This window comes from Grampus griseus (assembly GCF_964374135.1).
Source record: "Grampus griseus genome assembly, chromosome: 3".
Lineage (NCBI taxonomy): Eukaryota > Metazoa > Chordata > Mammalia > Artiodactyla > Delphinidae > Grampus > Grampus griseus.
This window is the reverse complement of record NC_139019.1, coordinates 124,937,844-124,959,859: the sequence shown is the minus strand read 5'-3', so window position 1 is coordinate 124,959,859 and position 22,016 is coordinate 124,937,844. Positions and strand designations below refer to the sequence as shown.

Sequence of the window (22,016 nt, the reverse complement as noted above, 5' to 3'; positions counted from 1 at the left end):
ATTTGTCTAATAATTAGCGATGTTGAGCATAATTTCATGTGCCTCTTGGCCACCTGTATATCTTCTTTGGAGAAATGTCTCTTTAGGTCATTTTGCCCTTTTTTTTAAAAACATTTTTATTGGAGTATAATTGATTTACATTGTTGTGTTAGTTGATGCTCTATAACAAAGTGAATCAGCTGTACATATACATATATCCCCATATCTCCTCCCTCTTGCGTCTCCCTCTCACCCTCCCTATCCCACCCTCCCTATCCCACCCCTCTAGGTGGTCACAAAGTACCGAGCTGATCTCCCTGCGCCATGTGGCTGCTTCCCACTAGCTATCTATTTTACATTTGGTAGTGTATATATGTCAATGCCACTCTCTCACTTCATCTCAGCTTACCCTTCTCCCTCCCCATGTCCTCAAGTCCATTCTCTATGTCTGCATCTTTATTCCTGTCCTGCCCCTAGGTTCTTCAGAGCCATTTTTTTTTTTTAGATTCCATATATATATGTGTTAGCATATGGTATTTTTCTCTTTCTGACTTACTTCACTCTGTATGACAGATTCTAGGTCCACCCACCTCACTATAAATAACTCAATTTTGTTTCTTTTTATGGCTGAGTAATATTCCATTGTGTATATGTGCCACATCTTCTTTATCCATTCATCTGTTGATGGACACTTAGGTTGCTTCAGTGTCCTGGCTATTGTAAATAGTGCTGCAATGAACATTGTGGTACATGACTCTTTGTGGGAGTCATGGGGGATTGCTGGATCACATGGTAATTTCATTTTTAGTTTTTTAAGGAACCTCCATACTGTTCTGCATAGTGGCTGTATCAATTTACATTCCCACCAACAGTGCAAGAGGGTTCCCTTTTCTCCACAACCTCTCCAGCATTTATTGTTTGTAGATTTTTTGATGATGGCCATTCTGATGATGGCCATCACCCTCTCCAGCATTTATTGTTTGTAGATTTTTTGATGATGGCCATTTTTTGATGATGGCCATTCTGGCCACACCAGGTGACTGGTGTGAGGTGATAACTCATTGTAGTTTTGATTTGCATTTCTCTAATGATTAGTGATGTTGAGCATCCTTTCATGTGTTTGTTGGCAATCTGTATATCTTCTTTGGAGAAATGTCTATTTAGGCCTTCTGCCCATTTTTGGATACGGTTGTTTGTTTTTTTGATATTGAGCCGCATGAGCTGTTTGTAAATTTTGGAGACTAATCCCTTGTCGGTCACATTGTTTGCAAATATTTTCTCCCACTCTGTGGGTTGTCTTTTTGTTTTGTTTATGGTTTCCTTTGCTGTGCAAAAGCTTTTAAGTTTATTTAAGTCCCATTTGTTTATTTTTGTTTTTATTTTCATTACTCTAGGAGATGGATCCAAAAAGATATTGCTGCGATTTATGTCATAGAGTGTTCTGCCTATGTTTTCCTCTAAGAGTTTTATAGTATCTAGTCTTACATTTAGATCTTTAATCCAATTTGAGTTTAATTTTGTGTGTGTTTTTAAAGAATGTTCTAATTTCATTTTTTTACATGTAGCTGTGCAGTTTTCCCAGCACCATTTATTGAAGAGACCGTCTTTCCTCCATTTTATAGTCTTGCTTCCTTTGTCATAGATTAGTTGGCCATAGATACGTGGGATTATTTTTGGGCTTTCTACCCTGTTCCATTAATCTATATTTCTGTTTTTGTGCCAGTACCATACCGTTTTGATGACTGTAGCTTTGTAGCATAGTCTGAAGTGAGGGAGCGTGAGTCCTCCAGGTCTGTTTTTTTAGCTTGGTTTTGGCTATTCGGGGTCTTTTGTGTTTCCATACTAATTAAAAAAAATTTTTTTTCCAGTTCTGTGAAAAATGCCATTGGTAATTTGATAGGGATTGCATTGAGTCTGTAGATTGCCTTGGGTAATATAGTCATTTTGACATTATTGATTCTTCGAATTCAAGTACATGGTATATCTTTCCAACTGTTTGTGTCATCTTTGATTTCTTTCATCAGCATCTCATAGTTTTCAGAGTACAGGTCTTTTGTCTCCTTAGGTAGGTTTATTCCTAGTTATTTTATTCTTTTTGATGTGATGGTAAATGGGATCGTTTCCTTAATTTCTCTTTCTGATCTTTCATTGTTAGTGTATAGAAACGCAAGAGATTTCTGTGTATTAATTTTGTATCCTGCAACTTTACCAAATTCACTGCTGAGCTCTAGTAGTTTTCTGGTAGCGTCTTTAGGATTCTCTGTGTATAGTATCATGTCATCTGCAAACAGTGACAGCTTTACTTATTCTTTTCCAACTTGGATTCCTTTTATTTCTTTTTCTTCTCTGATTGCTGTGGCTAGGACTTCCAAAACTATGTTGAAGAAAAGTGGCGAGAGTGGACATCCTTGCCTTGTTCCTGATCTTAGAGGGAATGCTTTCAGCTTTTCACCATTGAGGATGATGTTAGCTGTGGGCTTGTCATATATGGCCTTTATTATGTTGAGGTAAGTTCCCTCTACGCCTACTTTCTGGAGGGTGTTTATCATAAATGGTTGTTGGATTTTTGTCAAAAGCTCTTTCTGCATCTATTGAGATGATCATATGGTTTTTATTCTTCAGTTTGTTAATGTGGTGTATCACATTGATTGACTTGTGGATATTGAAGAACGCTTGCATGCCTGCGATAAATTCCACTTGATCGTGGTGTATGATCCTTTTTTTTAAAAAAATAAATTTATTTATCTTTTTATTTTTGGCTGTGTTGGGTCTTCATTGCTGCACACGGGCCCTCTCCAGTTATGGCGAGCAGGGGCTTGTGGCCTCTCTTGTTGAGGAGCACGGGCTCCAGGTGTGCAGGCTTCATTAGTTGTGGCATGTGGACTCAGTAGTTGTGGCTTGCGGGCTCTAGAGTGTAGGCTCAGTAGTTGTGGCACATGGGCTTAGTTGCTGCACGGCATGTGGGATCTTCCCAGACCAAGGCTCAAACCCATGTCCCCTGCATTGGCAGGTGGATTCTTAACCACTGCACCACCAGGAAAGTCCAGATCATGGTGTATGATCCTTGTAATCTATTGTTGAATTCGGTTTGCCAGTTTTGTTGACTATTTTTGCGTCTCGGTTCATCATGGTATTAGCCTGTAATTTTCTTTTTTTTTGTGGTATCTTTGTGTGGTTTTGGTATCAGGGTGATGGTGGCCTCATAGAATGAGCTTGGGAGTGTTCCTTCCTCTGCAATTTTTGGGAATAGTTTTAGAAGGATAGGTGGTAACTCTTCTCTAAATGTTTGATAGAATTCACCTGTAAAGTCTGGTCCTGGGCTTTTGTTTGTTGTATGTTTTTAAATCACAGGTTCGATTTCAATACTTGTGATTGGTCTGTTCATATTTTCTGCTTCTTCCTGGTTCAGTCTTGGAAGGTTATATCTTTCTAAGAATTTGTCCATTTCTTCTAGGTTGTCCATTTTATTGGCATGTAGTTGTTTTTGGTAGTCTTTTATGATCCTTTGTATTTCTGTTGTGTCAGTTGTAACTTCTTTTTCATTTCTAATTTTATTGATTTGAGTCTTCTCCCTTTTTTTCTTGATGAGTCTGGCTAAAGCTTTATCAATTTTGTTTATCTTTTTTTTTGGCTGCACCACGCAGCTTGTGGGACCTTAGTTTCCCAATGAGGGATCAAAGTCAGGCCACGGCAGTGAAAGCACTGAGTGCTAACCACTGGACTGCCAGGGAATTCCCAATATTTTTTCTTTGTCTTTAATTTTTGGCAGTTTGATTAATATGTGTCTTAGCATGCTCCTCCTTGAGTTTATCTTGTATGGGAGTCTCTGTGCTTCTTGGACTTAGTGGGTTGTTCCTTTCTCACTTTAGGTAAGTTTTCAGCTATAATCTCTTCAATTATTTCCTCAGGCCCTTTCTCTCTCTCTTCTCTTTCTGGGACCCCTGTAATGTGAATGTTCATGCGTTTAATGTTGTCCCAGAGATCTCTGAGACTGTCCTCATTCCTTTTCATTCTTTTTTCTTTATTTTGTTCCACAGCAGTGATTTCCACCATTCTGTCTCCCAGCTCACTTATTCGTTCTTCTGCCTCAATTATTCTGCTATTGATTCCTTCTACTGTATTTTTCATTCCAGTTATTGTATTGTTCATCTCTGTTTGTTCATTATTTTTTATTTTTATTTTTTTAAATATTTATTTATGTATTTGGTTGTACAGGGTCTTAGTTGCGGCAGGTGGGCTCCTTAGTTGTGGCATGCGGGCTCCTTAGTTGTGGCATGTGAACTCTGAGTTGCTGCATGCATGTGGGATCTAGTTCCCTGACCAGGGATTGAACCCGGGACCCCTGCATTGGGAGCATGGAGTCTTATCCGCTGTGCCACCAGGGAAGTCCCTGTTTGTTCTTTAAATTTCTAGCTCTTTGTTGAACATCTCTTGTATCTTCTCAGTCTGTGCCTCCATTCTTTTTCTGAGATCTTGGATTATCTTTACTATCATTACTTTAAATTCTTTTTCAGATAGGTTACCTATCTCCACTTCACTTAGTTTTTCTTCTTTTTTTTTAATATTTATTATTTATTTATTCATTTATTGGCTGCATTGGGTCTTAGCTGCGGCACGTGGGATCTTTTGTTGCAGCTCACAGGCTTCTTTCTAGTTGTGGCACACAGGCTTCTCTCTAGTTGTGGTGCACAGGCTCCAGAGTGTGTGGGCTCTGTAGTTGCGACACATGGGCTCTCTTGTTGTGGCATGAGGGCTTAGTTGCCCTGCGGCATGTAGGATCTTAGTTCCCCAACCAGGGATCAAACCGGCATCCCCTGCATTGCAAGATGGATTCTTAACCACTGGACCCCCAGGGAAGTCCCTCTTTTGGGTTTTTATCTTGTTCCTTTGTCTGGAACATATTTCTCTGCCATCTCATTTTTTTCTGACTTTCTGGGTTTGTGGTCTCCTTTCCACTAGCTGCAGGAGCATAGATCCTCTTGCTTCTGGTGTCTGCCTGTGGCCGGTGACCTGGGTCCTGAGGCTTGTACAGGCTTCCTGGTGGGAGGGACTGGTTCCTGCCCACTTGTTGGTGGAGATGGGTCTTGTCCCTCTGGTGGGCATGACCATGTCAAGGGATGTGTTTAGAGGTGGCTGTGAGCTCAGTATGGCTTTAGGCAGCCTGTGTGCTGATGGGTGTTCCTATCCTGCTGTGTGCTGTGTTCCTATCCTGCTGGTTGTTTGGGCTGAGGCATTCCAGCACTGGAACCTGTGGGCTGTTAGGTAGGGCCAGGTCTTGATGCTAAAATGGCAACCTCTGGGAGGGCTCAAGCCAAAATATTCTCTGGGTCCTCTGCCACCAGTGTCCTTGCGCCCTCATTGATCTACAGCCGACCCCTGCCTCCCCGGGAGACCCTCCAACACTCGTAGGTAGGTCCAGCCGCAGCTCTTATGGAGTTACTGCTTTGTTCTTTGTCCCAGTGTATGAGAAACCTTGTATGTGCTCTCCAAGAGTGGAGTCTCTGTTTCCCCCAGTCCTGTGGCACTCCGGCACTCAAGCCCCGCTGGCCTTCAAAGCCAAATGCTCTGGGGATTCCTCCTCCCGAAGCCAGACCCTCAGGCTGGGGAGGCAGACGTGGGGCTCACGACTCTCACTCTTGTGGGAGAACCTCTGCGATATAAATATCGTCCAGTTTGTGGGTCGCCCACCTGGTGGGTATGGGATTTGATTATGTCATGAAAGCGCCACTCCTACCATCTCACTGTGGCTTCTTCTTTGTCTTTGGATGTAAAATATGCTTTTTGATAGGTTCCAATCTTTTTTGTTGATGGTTGTTCAGCAGTTAGTTGTGATTTTGGTGTTTTTGTGAGAGGAGGTGAGCTCAAGTCCCTCTACTCCGCAATCTTTTCCGGAATCGAGGGGCTGCTTTTAGTTTGTATGCTTGCTGCCTCTTTCCTCAGCATGTGCTGGCAGTTATCACTTTGATATGGTGTGTGCAGGTACCGTGGCCTTTGCAGTCTCCTGGGATAGCGGGGGCAGGTCTCTTACAGGCTGCTGTCCATGCATTCCCAGGACAGTGGGGGCAGGGCTTGGCATCTGCTCATAGGTATCCTAGGGGTGGCTGTTATCTGTGTGCTCCAGGGACAGTGGGGGCAGCTCTTGGCGCCTGCTTATGGGTCTCCTAGGGGTGGCTGCTATCCACGCATTCCTGGGACAATGGGGGCAGGGCTTCTATCCATTCATTTTTGATGGGTATTTAAGTTCCTTCCATATCTTGGTTGTTGTAAATAATGCTGCAATAAACATAGGAGTGCATATATCTTTTCTAATTGGTGTTTTCATTTTCTTTGGATACATACTCAGAAGTGGAATTGCTGGATCATATGTCAGTTCTATTTTTAATCTTTTGAGGAATCTCCATACTGTTTTCCATAGGGGCTGCACCAATTTGCATTCCCATCAACAGTGCACAAGAGTTTCCTTTTCTCCATATCCTCACCAACACTTGTTATTTGTTGTCTTTTTGATAATAGCAGTTTTGACAGGTGTGAGGTGATATCTCATTGTGATTTTGAATTGTATTTCCCTGATGATTAGTGATGTTGAGCATCTTTTCATGTGCCTTTTGGCCATCTGTATGACTTCTTTGGAAAAATGTCTATAGTCCTATACCTATTTTTTAATTAGATTGTTTATTTTTTTGATGTTGAATTGTATGAGTTCTTTGTATATTTTGTATATTAATCTGTTATTGGATATACTATTTGCAAATATTTTATCTTATTCAGTCAGTGGCCTTTTTGTTTTGTTGATAGTTTCCTTCACTGTGCAAAAGCTTTTTAGTTTGATGTAGTCCTGTTTGTTTATTTTTGCTTTTGTTTCCCTCACCTAAGGAGACATATCCAAAAATATTGCTAAGACCAATGTCAAACAGTGAGTGCTTATGTTTTCATCTAGAAGTTTTATGGTTTGAGGTCTTACATTTAAGTCTTTAATGCATTTTGAGTTTATTTTTGTATATGGTTTGAGAAAGTAGTCCAGTTTGATTCTTTCACATGTGATTTTCAGGTTTTCCCAACACTGTTTATTGAAGACACTGTCTTTTCCCCATTGTATTTCCTTCTCTCCTTTGCCATAGATTAATTGCCCATATAAGTGTGTGTTCATTTCTAGGCTCTCTGTTCTGTTTTGTTGATCTCTATGTCTGTTTTTGTGCCATTCCCATGCTGTTTTGATTGCTGTAGCTTTATAGTATAGTTTGAAATCAGATAGCATGATATCTCCAGCTTTGTTCTTCTTCCTCAAGATTGTTTTGGTTCTTTGGCATCTTTGTGTTTTCATACAAATTTTAGAATTATTTTTTCTAGTTCTGTGAAAAATGCAATTGGTATTTTAATAGGGATTGCATTGAATCTGTAGATTGTCTTGGGTAATATGGTCATTTTAACAAAATTAATTCTTCTAATCCACGAGCCTGGTATATCTTTTCATCTCTTTGTGTTGTCTTCAGTTTCTTTCAACAGTGTTTTATAGTTTTCTGAGTATAGGTCTTTATCTCCTTAATTAGATTTATTCTGGGAGATCCCTGGTGGTCTAGTGGTTAGGATTCTTGGCTTTCACTGCTGCAGCCTGGGTTCAATCCCTGGTTGGGGAACTGAGATCCCACAAACCACATGGTATGGCCAAAAAAAAAACCCCAAAAAACCTATCTAAGTTTAAAAAAAGAGATTTATTCCTAGGTATTTTATTCTTTTTAAATGTGATTGTAAATGGGATTTTTATTCTTAATTTCTCTCTCTGATAGTTCTATGTTAGCGTATAGAAGTGCAACAGATTCCTCTATATTAATTTTGTATCTTGCAACTTTACCAAATTCACTGATGTGCTCTAGAAGTTTTTTGGTGGTGTCTTGTTATCTGCAAACAGTGACAGTTTTACTTTGTACTCTCCAATTTCTTCCTTTACTTCTTTTTTTGTTAATAAATTTATTTATTTTTATTTATTTTTGGCTGCGTTGGGTCTTTGTTGCTGTGCACGGGCTTTCTCTAGTTGCGGCGAGAGGGGACTACTCTTTGTTGCGGTGCGTGGGCTTCTCATTGTGGTGGCTTCTCTTGTTGTGGAGCACAGGCTCTAGGAGCACGGGCTTCAGTAGTTGTAGCACGTGGGCTCAGCAGTTGTGGCTTGCAGGCTCTAGAGCACAGGCTCAGTAGTTGTGGCACGCAGGCTTAGTTGCTCCATGGCATGTGGGATCTTCCTGGACCAGGGCTCAAACCTGTGTCCCCTGCATTGGCAGGCAGATGCTTAACCACTGTGCCACCAGGGAAGCCCCCTTTACTTCTTTAAGCATGGTTTCCCTTAGTTCTTTGAACATATTTACAAAGGACGCTTTGAAATCTTTGTTAAATTCCACATGTGGGTTCTCTCATAGACAGTTTCTGTTGCCTGCCTTTTTCCCTCTGTATGGGTCACACTTTCCTGTTTCTTTGCATGTTTCATAATTTTTTTAAAAAATTGGACATTTTATATAATATATTGTAGCATCTCTAGGTATACTGACCCCTACCCCCACCAGATTGTTTATTTGTTTAGTGACTTAGTTGGCTCTTTTAGTGAAGTACATTTCTCCCTGCAGCATGAAGCCTCTGATGTTGATCCTGAATGGGTACAGCCTTAGGGATCACACCCAGCTGTTAGGCTCCACTAATTTTCAGCTGATTGCTCTATTTTTTAAAAAATATTTATTTATTTATTGAATTTATTTATTTTCCTTTTTTTTTTTTTGCTGCATCAGGTCTTAGTTGCAGCACATGGCGTCTTCGTTGAGGCATGTGGGATCTTTTTGTTACAGTGAGTGGTCTCTTTGTTGTGGTGCTCGGGCTTCTCTCCAGTTGTGGTGTGCGGGTTTTCTTTCTCTAGTTATGGCGTGAGGGCTCCAGAGCGCGTGGGCTCTGTAGTTTGCGCATGTGGGCTCTCTTGTTGAGGCATGCGAGCTCAATAGTTGTGGTGCACGGGCTTAGTTGCCCTGCGGCATGTGGAAACTTAGTTCACCGACCAGGGATCGAACCCACATCCCCTGCATTGGAAGGAGGATTCTTTACCACTGGACCACCAGGGAAGTCCCTGCTTTATTGTTTTTGACAATGCTCTGTGTCATCATTTGCTCCACACTCTGTTTCCACTAAAGTCAGTTCTTTTGAAGGGGAGCTTTGGAGTTCACTGTTTTTATGACCTGCCTTTCACCTTGGGCAAAATCTCTGAGTCACTCTTCTGAATCTAGGGGTGGGAACAGTGGCCTGCTTCTCTTTGAGTGACATCTCTGTTTTGTGAGCAGGGTGCTGGGTAGCGACTGTAACCTCTGGTCTTCTTAGCTTTCCTCTCCTAGTGTGGAACCCCTGCATTATGAGTGAGCTGGGGTGAGGGCAGTCAGGGCCCCCACATCTTTGGCCTGCCCAACCTGCAGTAGAGCCTCTGCTCTATGAGTGGGGTCTGGGTAGAGAAAGGGAGCACCCTACTTCTGGGCTGCACTCACTTGGGATCTAGTGTCTGTAGCACATAGCTAGGGGTGATGAGAAATGCTCGTTACCTGCTCTTATTGGGGAGATACTGCAGCTCTTGACTGGGAGCTAGAGGAGAGAGAGCCTTTTTTTCTTGTCCACATCTGGAGATTTTGTTACACTGAGCTGGGAAAAGGGTAAAGGAGAAGGTGGTGGCTCAAATGCCACAAACTCTCACTGATTTTACTGAGATTTAGTAAATTTTCTAGAATAAATCTTCATTTGCCATATGCCCTTAGGACAATTTCTAGAGACTTCAGATGATTGATTTAGCAATCTTTTTTTAAAAATTAATTAATTAATTTATTTATGGCAGTGTTGGGTCTTTGTTGCTGCACACGGGCTTTCTCTAGTTGCGGTGAGCGGGGGCTACTCTTCCTTGCAGTGCGTGGGCTTCATATTTTGGTGGCTTCTCTTGTTGCAGAGCACGGGCTCTAGGCACGCGGGCTTCAGTAGTTGTGGCACGTGGGCTCAGTAGTTGTGGCTCACGGGCTCTAGAGTGCAGGCTCAGTAGCTGTGGTGCATGGGCTTAGTTGCTCCGTGGCATGTGGGATCTTCCCAGACCAGGGCTTGCACCGGTGTTCCCTGCATTGGCAGGCGGATTCTTAACCACTGCATCACCAGGGAAGCCCTGATTTAGCAATCTTTACCAGTTTTGGTTGTTTTCTGGGGAAAGGGTCTGTGGAGCTTCTCATGGCACCATTTTTCTCAGTAATGCCCTCATTTCCCACGATTTTTGTTTTCTCATATTTGTGGCCTTTTGCAGTCCCTTCCCACACTAGATAAGCTGACCTGTGTAACCATTAGGATATGGCAGAAATTATCACAAAAGCTAGTTCACAAAAACATTGCAGCTTCTGCCCTGTACCTCCTTCCTGGGTCACTTGCTCTGGGGGAAGCCAGCTGTCTTGTCATGAGGACAAGCAGCCCAATGGTGGGGTCCTCCTGGCAAGGAACTGAGGCCTCCTTCCAAAAGCCAGCCCAAACTTGCCAGGCATACAAATCAACCATCTTGGGAGCAGATCCTCCAGCGTGTCAAGCCTTCAGATGACTTCAAATGACCAGCTGACGTCTTGACTGTGACCTCACAAGAGACCCCAATTTAGAACTACCTAACTAAGCTGCCCCGGGATTCCTGACCCACAGAACACTGACATAACACACACTTAGGTTTTGAGCTATGAAGTTTTGGGTAATTTGTTATGTAGCAGTAGGTAGTTAATACATGATCTTGGGTAAGACCTTTCTCTTATGTTCTTCAGTTCCTTCATCTGAAAAACATTTTTGGACTAGATCCATAGTTTCCAACTGTCTGCAAGGAGCCCTATGATTTCATAGTGATGGGTAACAGGCTACCATGTGGGGCAAAGGAGAGGCCAAGTGGGCCTCCAGACTCCAGGCAAAGCACCTCCACTTTTCTCTCTCTCTTATAAACTGGGCTTCAATGTAAGATTTAATTTGAAGAAAGAGTCTGTTTTTTGTTATCTTCGCTTTTGGGTTTTTTTTTTTATGTTTTATGATTTCTTCAATCTTACATGCTTATTTCAATTTAGTTTCCCATCTTGAAATGGGCATTTCATAAGGCCCTGTATTTCTAGTGTCTCTGATCATACAGTATAAGGAATGCTACACAACAAACCTCTAATTGCTCAGAGGGGAAACTCTCTGGAGAGGGGAGGGGACTTTTCCAAAGTTACACAGTAATTTAGTGACCAAGTGAGGAATGGAATATAGGTCTCCTGACTCCCAGAAGAGATTATCTACGCTAATGAAATGGAGCTATCATAAAGAAAAGTATTTTAAAAAATAAATCTTCAAAAAGCAAAGACTAGAACTTGACTTTGTTCAAGTACGAGAGAAGAAAGTAAAAACAACAAATAAAAGACTCAGGACATGCTGTCCTACAGGAAGCTGGCTTGCTCATAAAGATAAATCATACAGGAGTAGAGATTAATGTTGGGAATCATAGAGAACTTACATAGAGTTGTCTGGCATAGTTAGTCATTATTGTGCAGTGTGGCGATCAGGCAATTCAGCAAGCTCCTATGGCGTGCTAGGCAGAGCTTGGGCTGGGACACAGACGTAAGCCATATATATATGGCTTTATGTAGTGTTAAAAGTTTTCAATCGTTGCTTATATTAAAAAATAAGTAGATTTCTGGTCTCTTTTGAATAATTGGCAAATCTGGGCTGGCATTGCTGCATGGGGGCCTTGGCTGGAGCTAAGTAGTAGCGGCCCCTAGAGCTGGGATCTGAGCACTGCAGTTTCCTTCAGTCTCCCCCAACCCATTCTCTGTTGTTTCCCCTCTGAGGCCACCTGCTAGCTGCCCTTTATCACTCTGCTTGTGCTGTTATTTTTCTTAGAGTATTTTCTTATACCTCTCTTCACTTATTTACCCGCGTGACCCCAGCAAGGATCTGATTTTGAGACACCCCCCCGACCCCGCCCCTGTCCCGGACTATTTCCCTCCCTTCTTCCCTTGCACACAGAACTCACTGGAGGCGTGGCGCTTGACTTTGACCTGTGGGTCTGCCCGATGGGACTTCTCACTGCAGGTGGAGGCATGGCGCTTGATCTGGGCTCCAGAGGGACGCTCAGGCTCCTCATCCTGGGTGAGAGATGGAAGGAGAAGGTAAAGTGTGGGTGGGCTCAGAATCCTCAGTGTAGGTGCTTTCTGGTGCGCGCTCAGTGGCTGAGTACTACATGACCTCTGAGATCTTGGCCTTACAGTTTTAGATGTGTGCAGCCCTCAACAGTTTATAAACCACTTGCACTAGCAGTGTATTACTTGATCCTCATACCTTCCTGTGGGGGGCAGCAGAAGGCAACCCTAAACTGGAATTTCTGCTGAGAGGAAAATTAGGAAGTCTCAAAAGACTGTGGGTGACCATATTTGATTTATCATAGATATTTTTGTCCTCACATCATTTGGACGAATCCTTCAAGTTTTCCAAATTGCTAATATAAAGTCTTAGGTTAAAAAAAAAGTCATAGATGAGATCAGCCAATGGTAGAACTGACATAACTTAATAGACTGGCTATACATTTTTGCATGAAGAGTCGTGAGAACACTCAAAATCTTGTCAAAGCTCAGGAAACCATGAGTGGAATATGATAATAATGTCATACAATACTGCTGTTGATAAAAACAGTACTATTTACTCCTCTGTATAAGACCTTCCAATGTCCAGGTACTGTGCTAAGTTTTTTCCATAAAGCATTTCATTTAGTTTTTGCAATAGTCCTATCAGGTAGCTTTTATCATATTTATGTGGAGCCAGGAAGTGAGGACCAGAGAAATGAAGCCCAAGGTAACTTGGACTCAGCCCTGAGTGCAAGGTTCATGTCCTTAAGCACTAAGCTGTCTTGCTACTAAACTCTGCAGCTGAGAACAGTCTCAAGCTGCATCTAATGGTTCATATGAGTCTGAAAAAGACCATATAGACAGAAGGATGGCTGGAGAAGTTTCTAGTAGCAAAGGGAGTCCTAGAGGTGAGAGCTCAGAGTGTCATCCAGCACTGTCCAAGGCAGGGGTCCTGGCCCGCAAACACATCTGCTTTCCTTGGAAGCTTGATTCCCTCTCTCTCTCCTCTAGCTGTGAGGCCTGACCCACCAACCACTGTCTGATCAGAATGTCATCATGTCATCCTCTGGCTCTCCCGTGGCAGGAGAAGCCACAGGGCGTGCTGCGGAGCAGTATGGGTCAAGTAATGGCTACAGAGGCCTCACTGTAAATTAATAAGCTGGCATCTCCTTGGTTTAGTGAGCAAGACAGGGAGAGTGTCCTGGGAGCGGAAGCCTAGACTGTGGGTGCCACCAGGTAAAGGCCTCTGGGGGCAGCCACCCAGTTATCATCCCCCTGAGACACTACTGAATCAGTCAATTCACAGAGCAGTAAACAGGGGTGGACAGTCCAACACCTTGCTCAGACTGGAGCAGTGCTTTATAGATGCAGAGCGCTTTCTTCTTCCTGGTCAGGGTATCTTTCCACTGTACTGCTCAGTCTCCTGTTCCAGAGATTCTTTCCCCTGAGCCATGGTCTGTCGTAAGAAGGTCCCCTCTCCCCCGCCTTCTAGCTGCTGGTTAAACGAAAATGATCTCTCTGAGGCAAAGGAAAAAAGGAGTAGTGAGGGAGAGCTAATAAGTGGCTTTTGCCATGTTCCCCGAAGTCCCAAGGGACCGTACCTGCATCTTTTCATAAGGAACATCATCATAGACTTGGGGCTCAGGCCACTGATCCTGGCAGGATCTTGCATATCTAGAAAATACAAGGACTGATGATGATGGTGGTGACAATGATACTTATGCAGCTTACAGTGCTTTCCTGTCCATTCTCTCATTTGATTCTGGCAGCACCTTTTAATGGAGGTCAGAAAGTTAGTGATAGCAACCATGCCAGGCAGCACTAGGACATTGATGTGTTAAGAGCTTTATAGGCAGGGACCCATGGGATTCTCATAACAACTCAGGAAGCAGGTGATTCATCACCTCCATTTTATAAGCGAGAAAACAGAGGATCCAGGCTGGCAAGCAACCAGCCCAAGCTGTTGGTCGTGATAGAACCGTGACTTGAATATGGTACTTTTAATGCCAAACTCTGCACACCAGCCCTGTGCCCGCCCAGAAGCTCAAGGGTATGGGGACGCTAAGTTTCCATGGCATGAGAGCAGAGCGCAGGCCACTGTACAAAAAAGGTTCTCCTTTCTGGCTCATTCCGTCCACAGTGTCCCCTGACCCTGGGCTACCTCCTTTAACCAGCTCACTCCTGCCTGCTAGAAGAGGAAGGCACCCACTCTGACTTCCCAAGGAAGCAGCCTTTCTCAGCCCTTCCTCCCTCCCCTCCCATTCCCAAAGCTGGACTCCGCCTCTGAGAGGGAGCTGAGATAGGAAAGGTTGCGCATGGCTGTGGGCCATGGGGTGCTGGCCCTCACAGGAAGGAGTTGCGCCCTGCACTGACGATGCTGGTTAAGGTCTCCACATCCACGTAGTCATAATGCAGCGCTTCGGGAGTGACTTTGGAGCCCATCTCCACCAGCAGCAGCCCGAGCCAGCGGCCCATGTCCTCGGAGCAGCTTGCCTGAGGGAGAGGAGGCACAAGCTGGGTTCACTTTGGCACCATCAGAGCCTCTGGCTACCTGCTCACTTCAGCCAAACCCATATTCATATAGTATCTGTTACGTACCCAATACTTAGGGATCCAAGAGGAGCAAGACTAGAACACACATCCAGAAACCCAAGTGGCTCCCACCTTCCCTCTATTCAGGTCTTTGCTCTAAGGCTACCTCCTCAGAGAAGCCCTCCCTGACTACCTCTCTAAGACACATAACCTCACTCACTATCCTCAGAGCCTTTCTGACCATTTGGATATGAAAACAAAATTCAGGTGTTCTCTGAATTTTTTTTTAATATTTGCTTTTTATTAAATGAGGAGGCTATTTATCACATAACCCAATCAAATTTTTTTCTTGTATTATAAATGCCAATTATATATAGTACTGTATACAGGAAAATCTCCAAGAAGTTGCTGGTCAACTAAACATATACTTATGTTTTTTTTTTTTTTTTTGTGCTACGCGGGCCTCTCTCTGTTGTGGCCTCTCCCATTGCGGAGCACAGGCTCCGGACGCACAGGCTCAGCGGCCATGGCTCACGGGCCCAGCCGCTCCGCGGCATGTGGGATCTTCCCGGACCGGGGCACGAACCCGTGTCCCCCGCATCGGCAGGCGGACTCTCAACCACTGCGCCACCAGGGAAGCCCTACTTATGTTCTTATTTAAAGAGCATCATTATAAAATCAAGTTAGCACACAAATACTGAATTTGAATTTAAAAAGCACACTTTTTGCCAGAAAGCTCTTTGTTTAACTGAAGAGAAATAAGAGACCCATCTCAAACTATCAAAAGTAAAAGTGACTTACAGAGTCAATATTTCCTGAAATTTAAGAACTGACACAGGCAGTGGGTACTGGGCAAAGAAAACAAGACCAAGAGGCTGGGTCTTAGTTCTAGGAAAAGACTAGAGGCCATTGATCCTCTGTGGAGCTTTGGATGAGGCACATGCCTACCCTGGCCTCAGTTTTCTTATCTGTAATGTGAGGGGGTAGTTGTTTAAGTTTTCCTCCCAGTTAATATTTTAAATTCTAAATAGCTGAAGGATTGACATGTAAAAAGAGAGTCAGCATATTCTGGGTGACCCCTGAGAGGAGGGCTGGTGCCGGTGGGTAGGTATGAAAAATGAATGGGTGAAATGAAATCGCATTGTCATTCAGCCATTTGTTCAACAGCTCTTAATTGAGCCCTTAGTATGCGCTGGACATCATGGTGGGTTCTGGAAAAACAAAAGTATGCAGAACAGGTGTGGTCACTGCCTTCACAGAGCTTAGGATTGCAACTCAATATGGAGAAAATCTTCGTAAAAATTTAGTTGCTTGGTGGGAGGAGCAAGCTACTTTGAAGGGCAGTGGTTTATCTGAGGCGAACAGTCACTGGTGGGAAGTAAATTTTAGAGAGGATTCCAGAATCAGATTGGAGTTAGATCAGACTAAACGCCTTTCAGGTTTGGGATTATATTTCTAAGGCAGAATAAACAAACCTTGGGTCTAGGGTTGCCAGATTTAACAAATAAAAATGCAGAATTCTCTGTTAAATTCGAGATTCAGATAAACAGTGAATCATTTTTTAGTATAGGTATGTCCCAAATATGGGATGTACTTCTATTAAAAAGAATTATTTGTTGTTTATCTGAAATTCAAATTTAAGTGGGTGTTCTATAGTTTAACCAGCAACTCTGTGGTTACTTGGCAACAGCTGGCTTACTTTCCCTCTTCTTTAGTCCCTATAATGTCAGTAGCAAGGTACTGTGGACAAAAGCCAAAGTCCAGGCCAGAGCTCCTCTCACCTCCTACCACCAAGGCCCACCTGAATTTTCTCCTCTCACCTCCAAGATGGCGACCTCCTGCCGGTTGCGCAGGATCCTGAAGGCAAATGGGTGTCTGGGCCCAAAGCTTGGGGCCACCTCACAACCGTGGAGGGTGATAGCATTCACGTGGGTCCGCAGGTCCGTGCGGTCCTTATGGAAATACAAGGTGTTGCACTTTAGGCGGCACCAGCGTTCCTTCCAGCCATGGTTCACCAGCACATTCAGGTAACCTGGGAGGGGGAGACCAGTGGTGTGACCTCCTAACAGCCCTGGAGGATACAAGTCAGGGTGCGTGGGTCTACACCCCGGGGACAGAGCACTTGGATAACCCTTGTCTTCTAGCTGGAAAGAAGGCCTTCTGGGTCCCGGATCAGCTCACTCGTGGTCTGTGACCTCAGGCATCCTCTTCTGTCTCTGAGTTTCAGTTTGTTATCTATGAAATGGGGACTGATAATCATATTTGTACATACACGCACAGCCTTTAGACTATACCAAGCTTGTTGAAAAGGACAGAACTACCATACAGAATGAATAAAAGATACAACTCTTCCTCTTGCCTTTCCTACTAAAATGTCAAAACTCTCATTGAAGACAGAAAATAATGGGTGATGCTGACACCTGGTGGCAGCATGTGGGAACAAAAACATCTAGCCAAGATAAAGAATTATAAAACTTGTAAGGGACAGGCTGATGGCTGACGAGTTTAGAATTCCCTCAACGTTTTAGATTTTAACTTATTTTTTACCATAACATGTCCTGATCCACTTACAAAATATTTCTTTATAGCCATGTGCTTTTATAATATTCTTTCCAGGTTAGCGGAATATTACTGTTTATCTAAAATACATGATTTTCTATTGGATTCCGGTACATGGAAAACTGCATTTAGATAGACAATATGTTTTTTTCCTTCCAAACTCCTTTTAACTCACACTGAATGCATTTCTAATGAAAAGTACTTAAACATTTTTAAGCAAGAAATATCCTTGTAAGACTGGGCCGTAACTTAAACACCTGGCATATTATGTACTGGGAAGTAAGATACTCTCCTCTTGTCATAGTAGAGGAAGCTGAGGCCCAGAGGTGGGCAGTGATTGACACTAAGGTCACAGGGAGAATAGAAATAGAGCCAGTTGGCTTTTCCTTCTGTTAGGCGTCAGGGCTTCATGGAGGAGAAGTGATGGAAGGGCATGGATTATTGATGGAGTGGGGGTTAGCCTCCCAGTAGGAGGATTCTGTCCTCTGCCTTGGGAGTGAGGTAGGTTAGGCCTGGAGGGTCTCCTGGCTTGGCCCCAGGAGCCCTCATCAACAGGGTCTGAATTCACCTCCCCATGCCCGGTACCCACCACAGCATGGAACCTCTTCCTCGGTAGAGGATGTCTGCAGGTCATCGGCCAGTGCCTTCTTCTTAGAGAAGCTGATGATACGGGTGATCTTGCGGCCCGCAACCCTGCTCATTGAACCCTTCAGCTCTGACAGGCTGCTCTTCTTCCCTTTGCCTGTTGCCATGGAGGTGGGTTAGGGGAAGGGAGGGAGCCCCAAGTCCCAGATCCACCCGCCCCTAGCCCTTCCCCCCAACCTTTCAGCCTGCACAGAGGGCTTGGCCTACAGCTCCAGGTATGGATAGGCCAGGTCACATCACCTAGGTCTCCAGAGTGGTCAAGACCTGCTCTGCACTGTGTGCTTGTGGCAAGCCCTCTCCCAGCTCTAGCATTTTCCCGCCTGAGCCCCCAGAGGCTCCTACCGTGTTCGCGGCCAAGGGTGGAACAGTTGTCGCTCAGGCCCATGCTGTCGGAATCCGAGGTCTGCTTCTCTTGGGACAGCCTCTGGGGAGGGACACAGACAGCCCCCTATCAGAGGGCACACTTAGAAAGTTCTCCTTTGTTGGTTCAGTCTCCCCCTGACCCCTGTACGTGAGGATTAGCTAACAGATATTTGTCAGCAACTGTCGTGTGCTTGATACCGTACTGGTACGAGGAGGACAACGATGACTTAGGATGGTTGTGTCTTCCAGTTACTCACAGTCTATCTGGGGAGTGAGGAATTCAATATAACGGAGTGAGATTAATGTCCTAGGAGTTTGGACTACATTTGGTAGATGGGGAGCTGAGAAGGTATTTAAGTGGGACACTAATGGAGTTGGTTTTGGAAGCTGCCCCCAGCGGCATCATGGGGGTGGATAAGAGGGGGGCAAGACTGGAAGCAAAAGAGGCACTTAGAGTGTCATCCTGGGCAAGCTGAGACTTGATAGGGGGATGAACCAAGCGACAGTGAGGATGGAGAAAAAGACATGAGTTGGCATTTTCAAAATAGTTATGACAGGACTTGGTGACCAGTAAATGTGAGTGGTGATGAGAAAGGAGTCCATTACAATTCTAGCTTGGATGAGAGGATGGTAAAGACGCACATACACAGCATGGTAACAACTTCATTGTCAGCCAACATTAATTTTTACTCATTATGCCAACTCTGGACCAGTCATTCATTCATTCCTATTACGGAGTGGTGCAGAGTAGTCAGATGGACCTTGGAAGAAATGAAGTCTCTACTTAGCTGTGGGAATGTGGGAAAATCCTTTCATCTCCCCAAGGCTTCTCACTTGAATTACAACCCTTTCAGTGGGCTGCTGTGAGGTACCAGGGAACTGGCCCAAGTGAAACTGTGAGGCCAACAGACTGTATCATTTCTAACACCTGTGTGGTATGCGGCCATCTCACTTTAAGAAGCCAAATTATGCCAGCCAGACTCAGGACAAGACTAAAATGACACCCATCAACTTAAAAAGGTGGACTTACAGAGCTCTGAGGCCCCTAAACCTTTCCTGCCAAGGATACCCCAGACCAGGCTCAGGGATGCTTTGCTGTAAGCATAGTACTAGAAAGCAGGGAGAGATAAGAGAGGCCATGTACTCCCCCCAATTTCCAAAGGCTGGAAAAATGGCAACTGTCAGAAATTGGTTAGAACTGTCAAGTATAAAGAATCACCCCTGTAAATTGTGAGACAGAAGTTATGGTTCTATTCTGTGATGGTGTACAGATGGTAAGTTTTTCATCAAGATAGAAAGCAAATACAAAGAAACACTGTGAGCACTTTGTAATTGACTTAATGATGATGACACCTCAATCACAGGAATCCATGGAGAGACAGAGCCACCTATACCACGTCCTCACTCCCACTCTTCTCCAACAATACCACGCTAAACATTTTAGCTACCCTCCCCCTGTACACTCAGCCACAGGAGAGCCCATCTCTACAGGCTTGCCTCTTCCTCCCCTCTACCCATCCTCTGAACTGCACCACAGCATGCAGCTGCAGGTGTGTGTCCACACACACTCTCTCTTTCACACTCACACACACATTCTTTCACACACACACACACACACTCTTTCACACTCATACACGCACACGCACGTCCTCAACACTGCTTTCCTTCAGCCTCCACTAATGGCAAAGGCCGAGTGAGCCCTCCACCCTTCCTCTCCTAATGACTCTGCTGACCCCACCTTTGCTTCTGCTGCTCCCTTCCCTTGCAGCCCCTGTCCCTTGGTCCACCTCTGCCCCAGTGGGGCAGAGTCTTGCCCATTCTTTAAGGCTCAACATAGGTGCCCAACCTCCCTAACCCCTCTTGCCCCTCCAGCCAGCATGAGCCCTTTTCCCCTCACTACGTCTTTCCAGGACAGTCGAATAGAGTTGACACGTTCCCCTTCTCTCCGAACCCATCCACACTGGCCTCTTTCCATCCATGCTTCTTCCTCCTCCAGGGCCTGTTCTCCCTGCTTGGAATGCCTTTTCCCTCCCCCTCCTCACTAATTTTTCACCCTTCTCTGTATTGTGCTCCCTCAGGAAAGCCTTTCTTGACCCTGAGACAAGATCAGCCCCTGTCATGTGCTCCCAGGGTACCTGGTACTTTTCCTCCCTGGCGCTTACACAGCTTGGCATTTCTAAGTCTATGTGATTGGATTCATGTCTGAACCCCTTGCTGGGAGGGCAGGGGGTGTGTCTGTTACTGTTAGGACTGCACCCAGTGCCTAGCACAGTACCCAATGCACGGCAGATGCTAACTACTCGTCCAGTGGAGCTCAGGAAGCTCCCCTTGAGAGGCAGGCTGGTGGTGTGTAAATCAATTAGCTCTGTTCCTTATTAACTATATGTGACTTTGGGCAAACCTCTCTGTGCCTTGGCTTCCTCTTCTGAAAATGTAGTTTATCAGAGTTGCTGTAGAAATTAAATTAGGTAATGCACGTAAAGCATTTAGGACAGTCCTGGCCACACAGTCATATTTTCTATAATGCTAGCCTTTATTATGTCATGTGAGACCCATGTATGGGAGTCTTTTTTTTTTTTTTTTTTTTTTTTTGCAGTACGCGGGCCTCTCACTGCTGTGGCCTCTCCCGTTGCGGAGCACAGGCTCCGGACGCGCAGGCTCAGCGGCCATGGCTCACGGGCCCAGCCGCTCCGCGGCATGTGGGATCTTCCCGGACCGGGGCATGAACCCGTGTCCCCTGCATCGGCAGGCGGACTCTCAACCACTGTGCCACCAGGGAAGCCCTGTATGGGAGTCTTAACTCTCCCCTTAGGATTTGAGGTGGAGTCCCTTGATCACCCACAGCACCTGGTGAAGCATAGGCATTAGCATATGTTTGCCATTGGCCTCACAGACTATGAAACAACCGTTTCACTTATGTGCCAGTGGGGCACACTCCTTCTCTGACTAATTTCAATTTAGTTTGCATGGCTCAGTTCCAACGTGACCTCTTCCTGTCCTGGCAGGGTAGTCACTCCCTCCTCAGGCTTGTACTGCACCTTGGACACGGGCATTCATTCATTCATGAATTCAGTAGACATTTATTGAATGCCTACTGTCAATGCCTGGCTTTACCACCAGCCTGCGAGTCCCCTGGGGCAGAGCCCGTGTGGAATCCCCACTGCCTGGCCCAGAGGGAACCTTGAGAAGACAGAGGTACCTTGTCCAGGTCCACCTTGCACAGGAGGACTGGGGATCTGGGCACATCTGCCCCCTCAGCACCCCCAACGGACTTGCTGACCTCTCGGATGACCTGTGGAGAGGACACACATCTGTGAGCAGGTGGGCAGGGACCCTGTGGAGGCAAAAGCAAGAATGGGGTCTGTTGGTCAGGGCCATCAGGCAGAGCAGCTGGGATCACTGGGTGGAAGAGATGGGTTGATGTGGCCTCCTGCCCCATTTGTGGGGCACGTCAGGATCTGAACAGGCTTTCTTCTTTGTCTGTCCCTTGAATTGGGCCCAGAGGCTTGGCTTTTAGACCTGGTGCCATTACTAATTAGTTGCGTGGCCTTGGGAAAGCAATTTCCCCGCTCTGGGCCTTAGTTTCCCCATCTGTAACATGGGGATATTAGTGGTCCTCTGCTTATTACGTCCTTGGGTGTGTGAGGACCAGTGAGATGATGGGTGTGAAGGGCCATGTGAACCAGGATGCCCTGCGCAGGCATGAGGACTCACTTCTGTGACATGTTGGAACTTTACAACAACCTGCAGGGCAGCCAGGGTTATTCTCTCCATTTCAAAGATGTGGAAACTGAGACTCCAAGGCATTCACCTGAGGCC

The 22,016-nt window shown here is 45.0% G+C and overlaps 1 protein-coding gene across 1 annotated transcript in view; it reads right to left on the bottom strand.

The window, feature by feature from the left end:
- Positions 1-22,016, bottom strand: part of AFAP1L1 (actin filament associated protein 1 like 1) — a gene marked incomplete at its 5' end in the record, with an annotated part of 73,286 nt that overhangs the window by 13,916 nt on the left and 37,354 nt on the right. Inside the window, 7 exon segments of the mRNA XM_082651317.1 lie at positions 12,011-12,122; positions 13,700-13,772; positions 14,446-14,591; positions 16,451-16,662; positions 17,779-17,931; positions 18,177-18,282; positions 21,397-21,489. Of these exon segments, the coding sequence (XP_082507443.1) occupies positions 12,011-12,122; positions 13,700-13,772; positions 14,446-14,591; positions 16,451-16,662; positions 17,779-17,931; positions 18,177-18,282; positions 21,397-21,489 (895 nt within the window).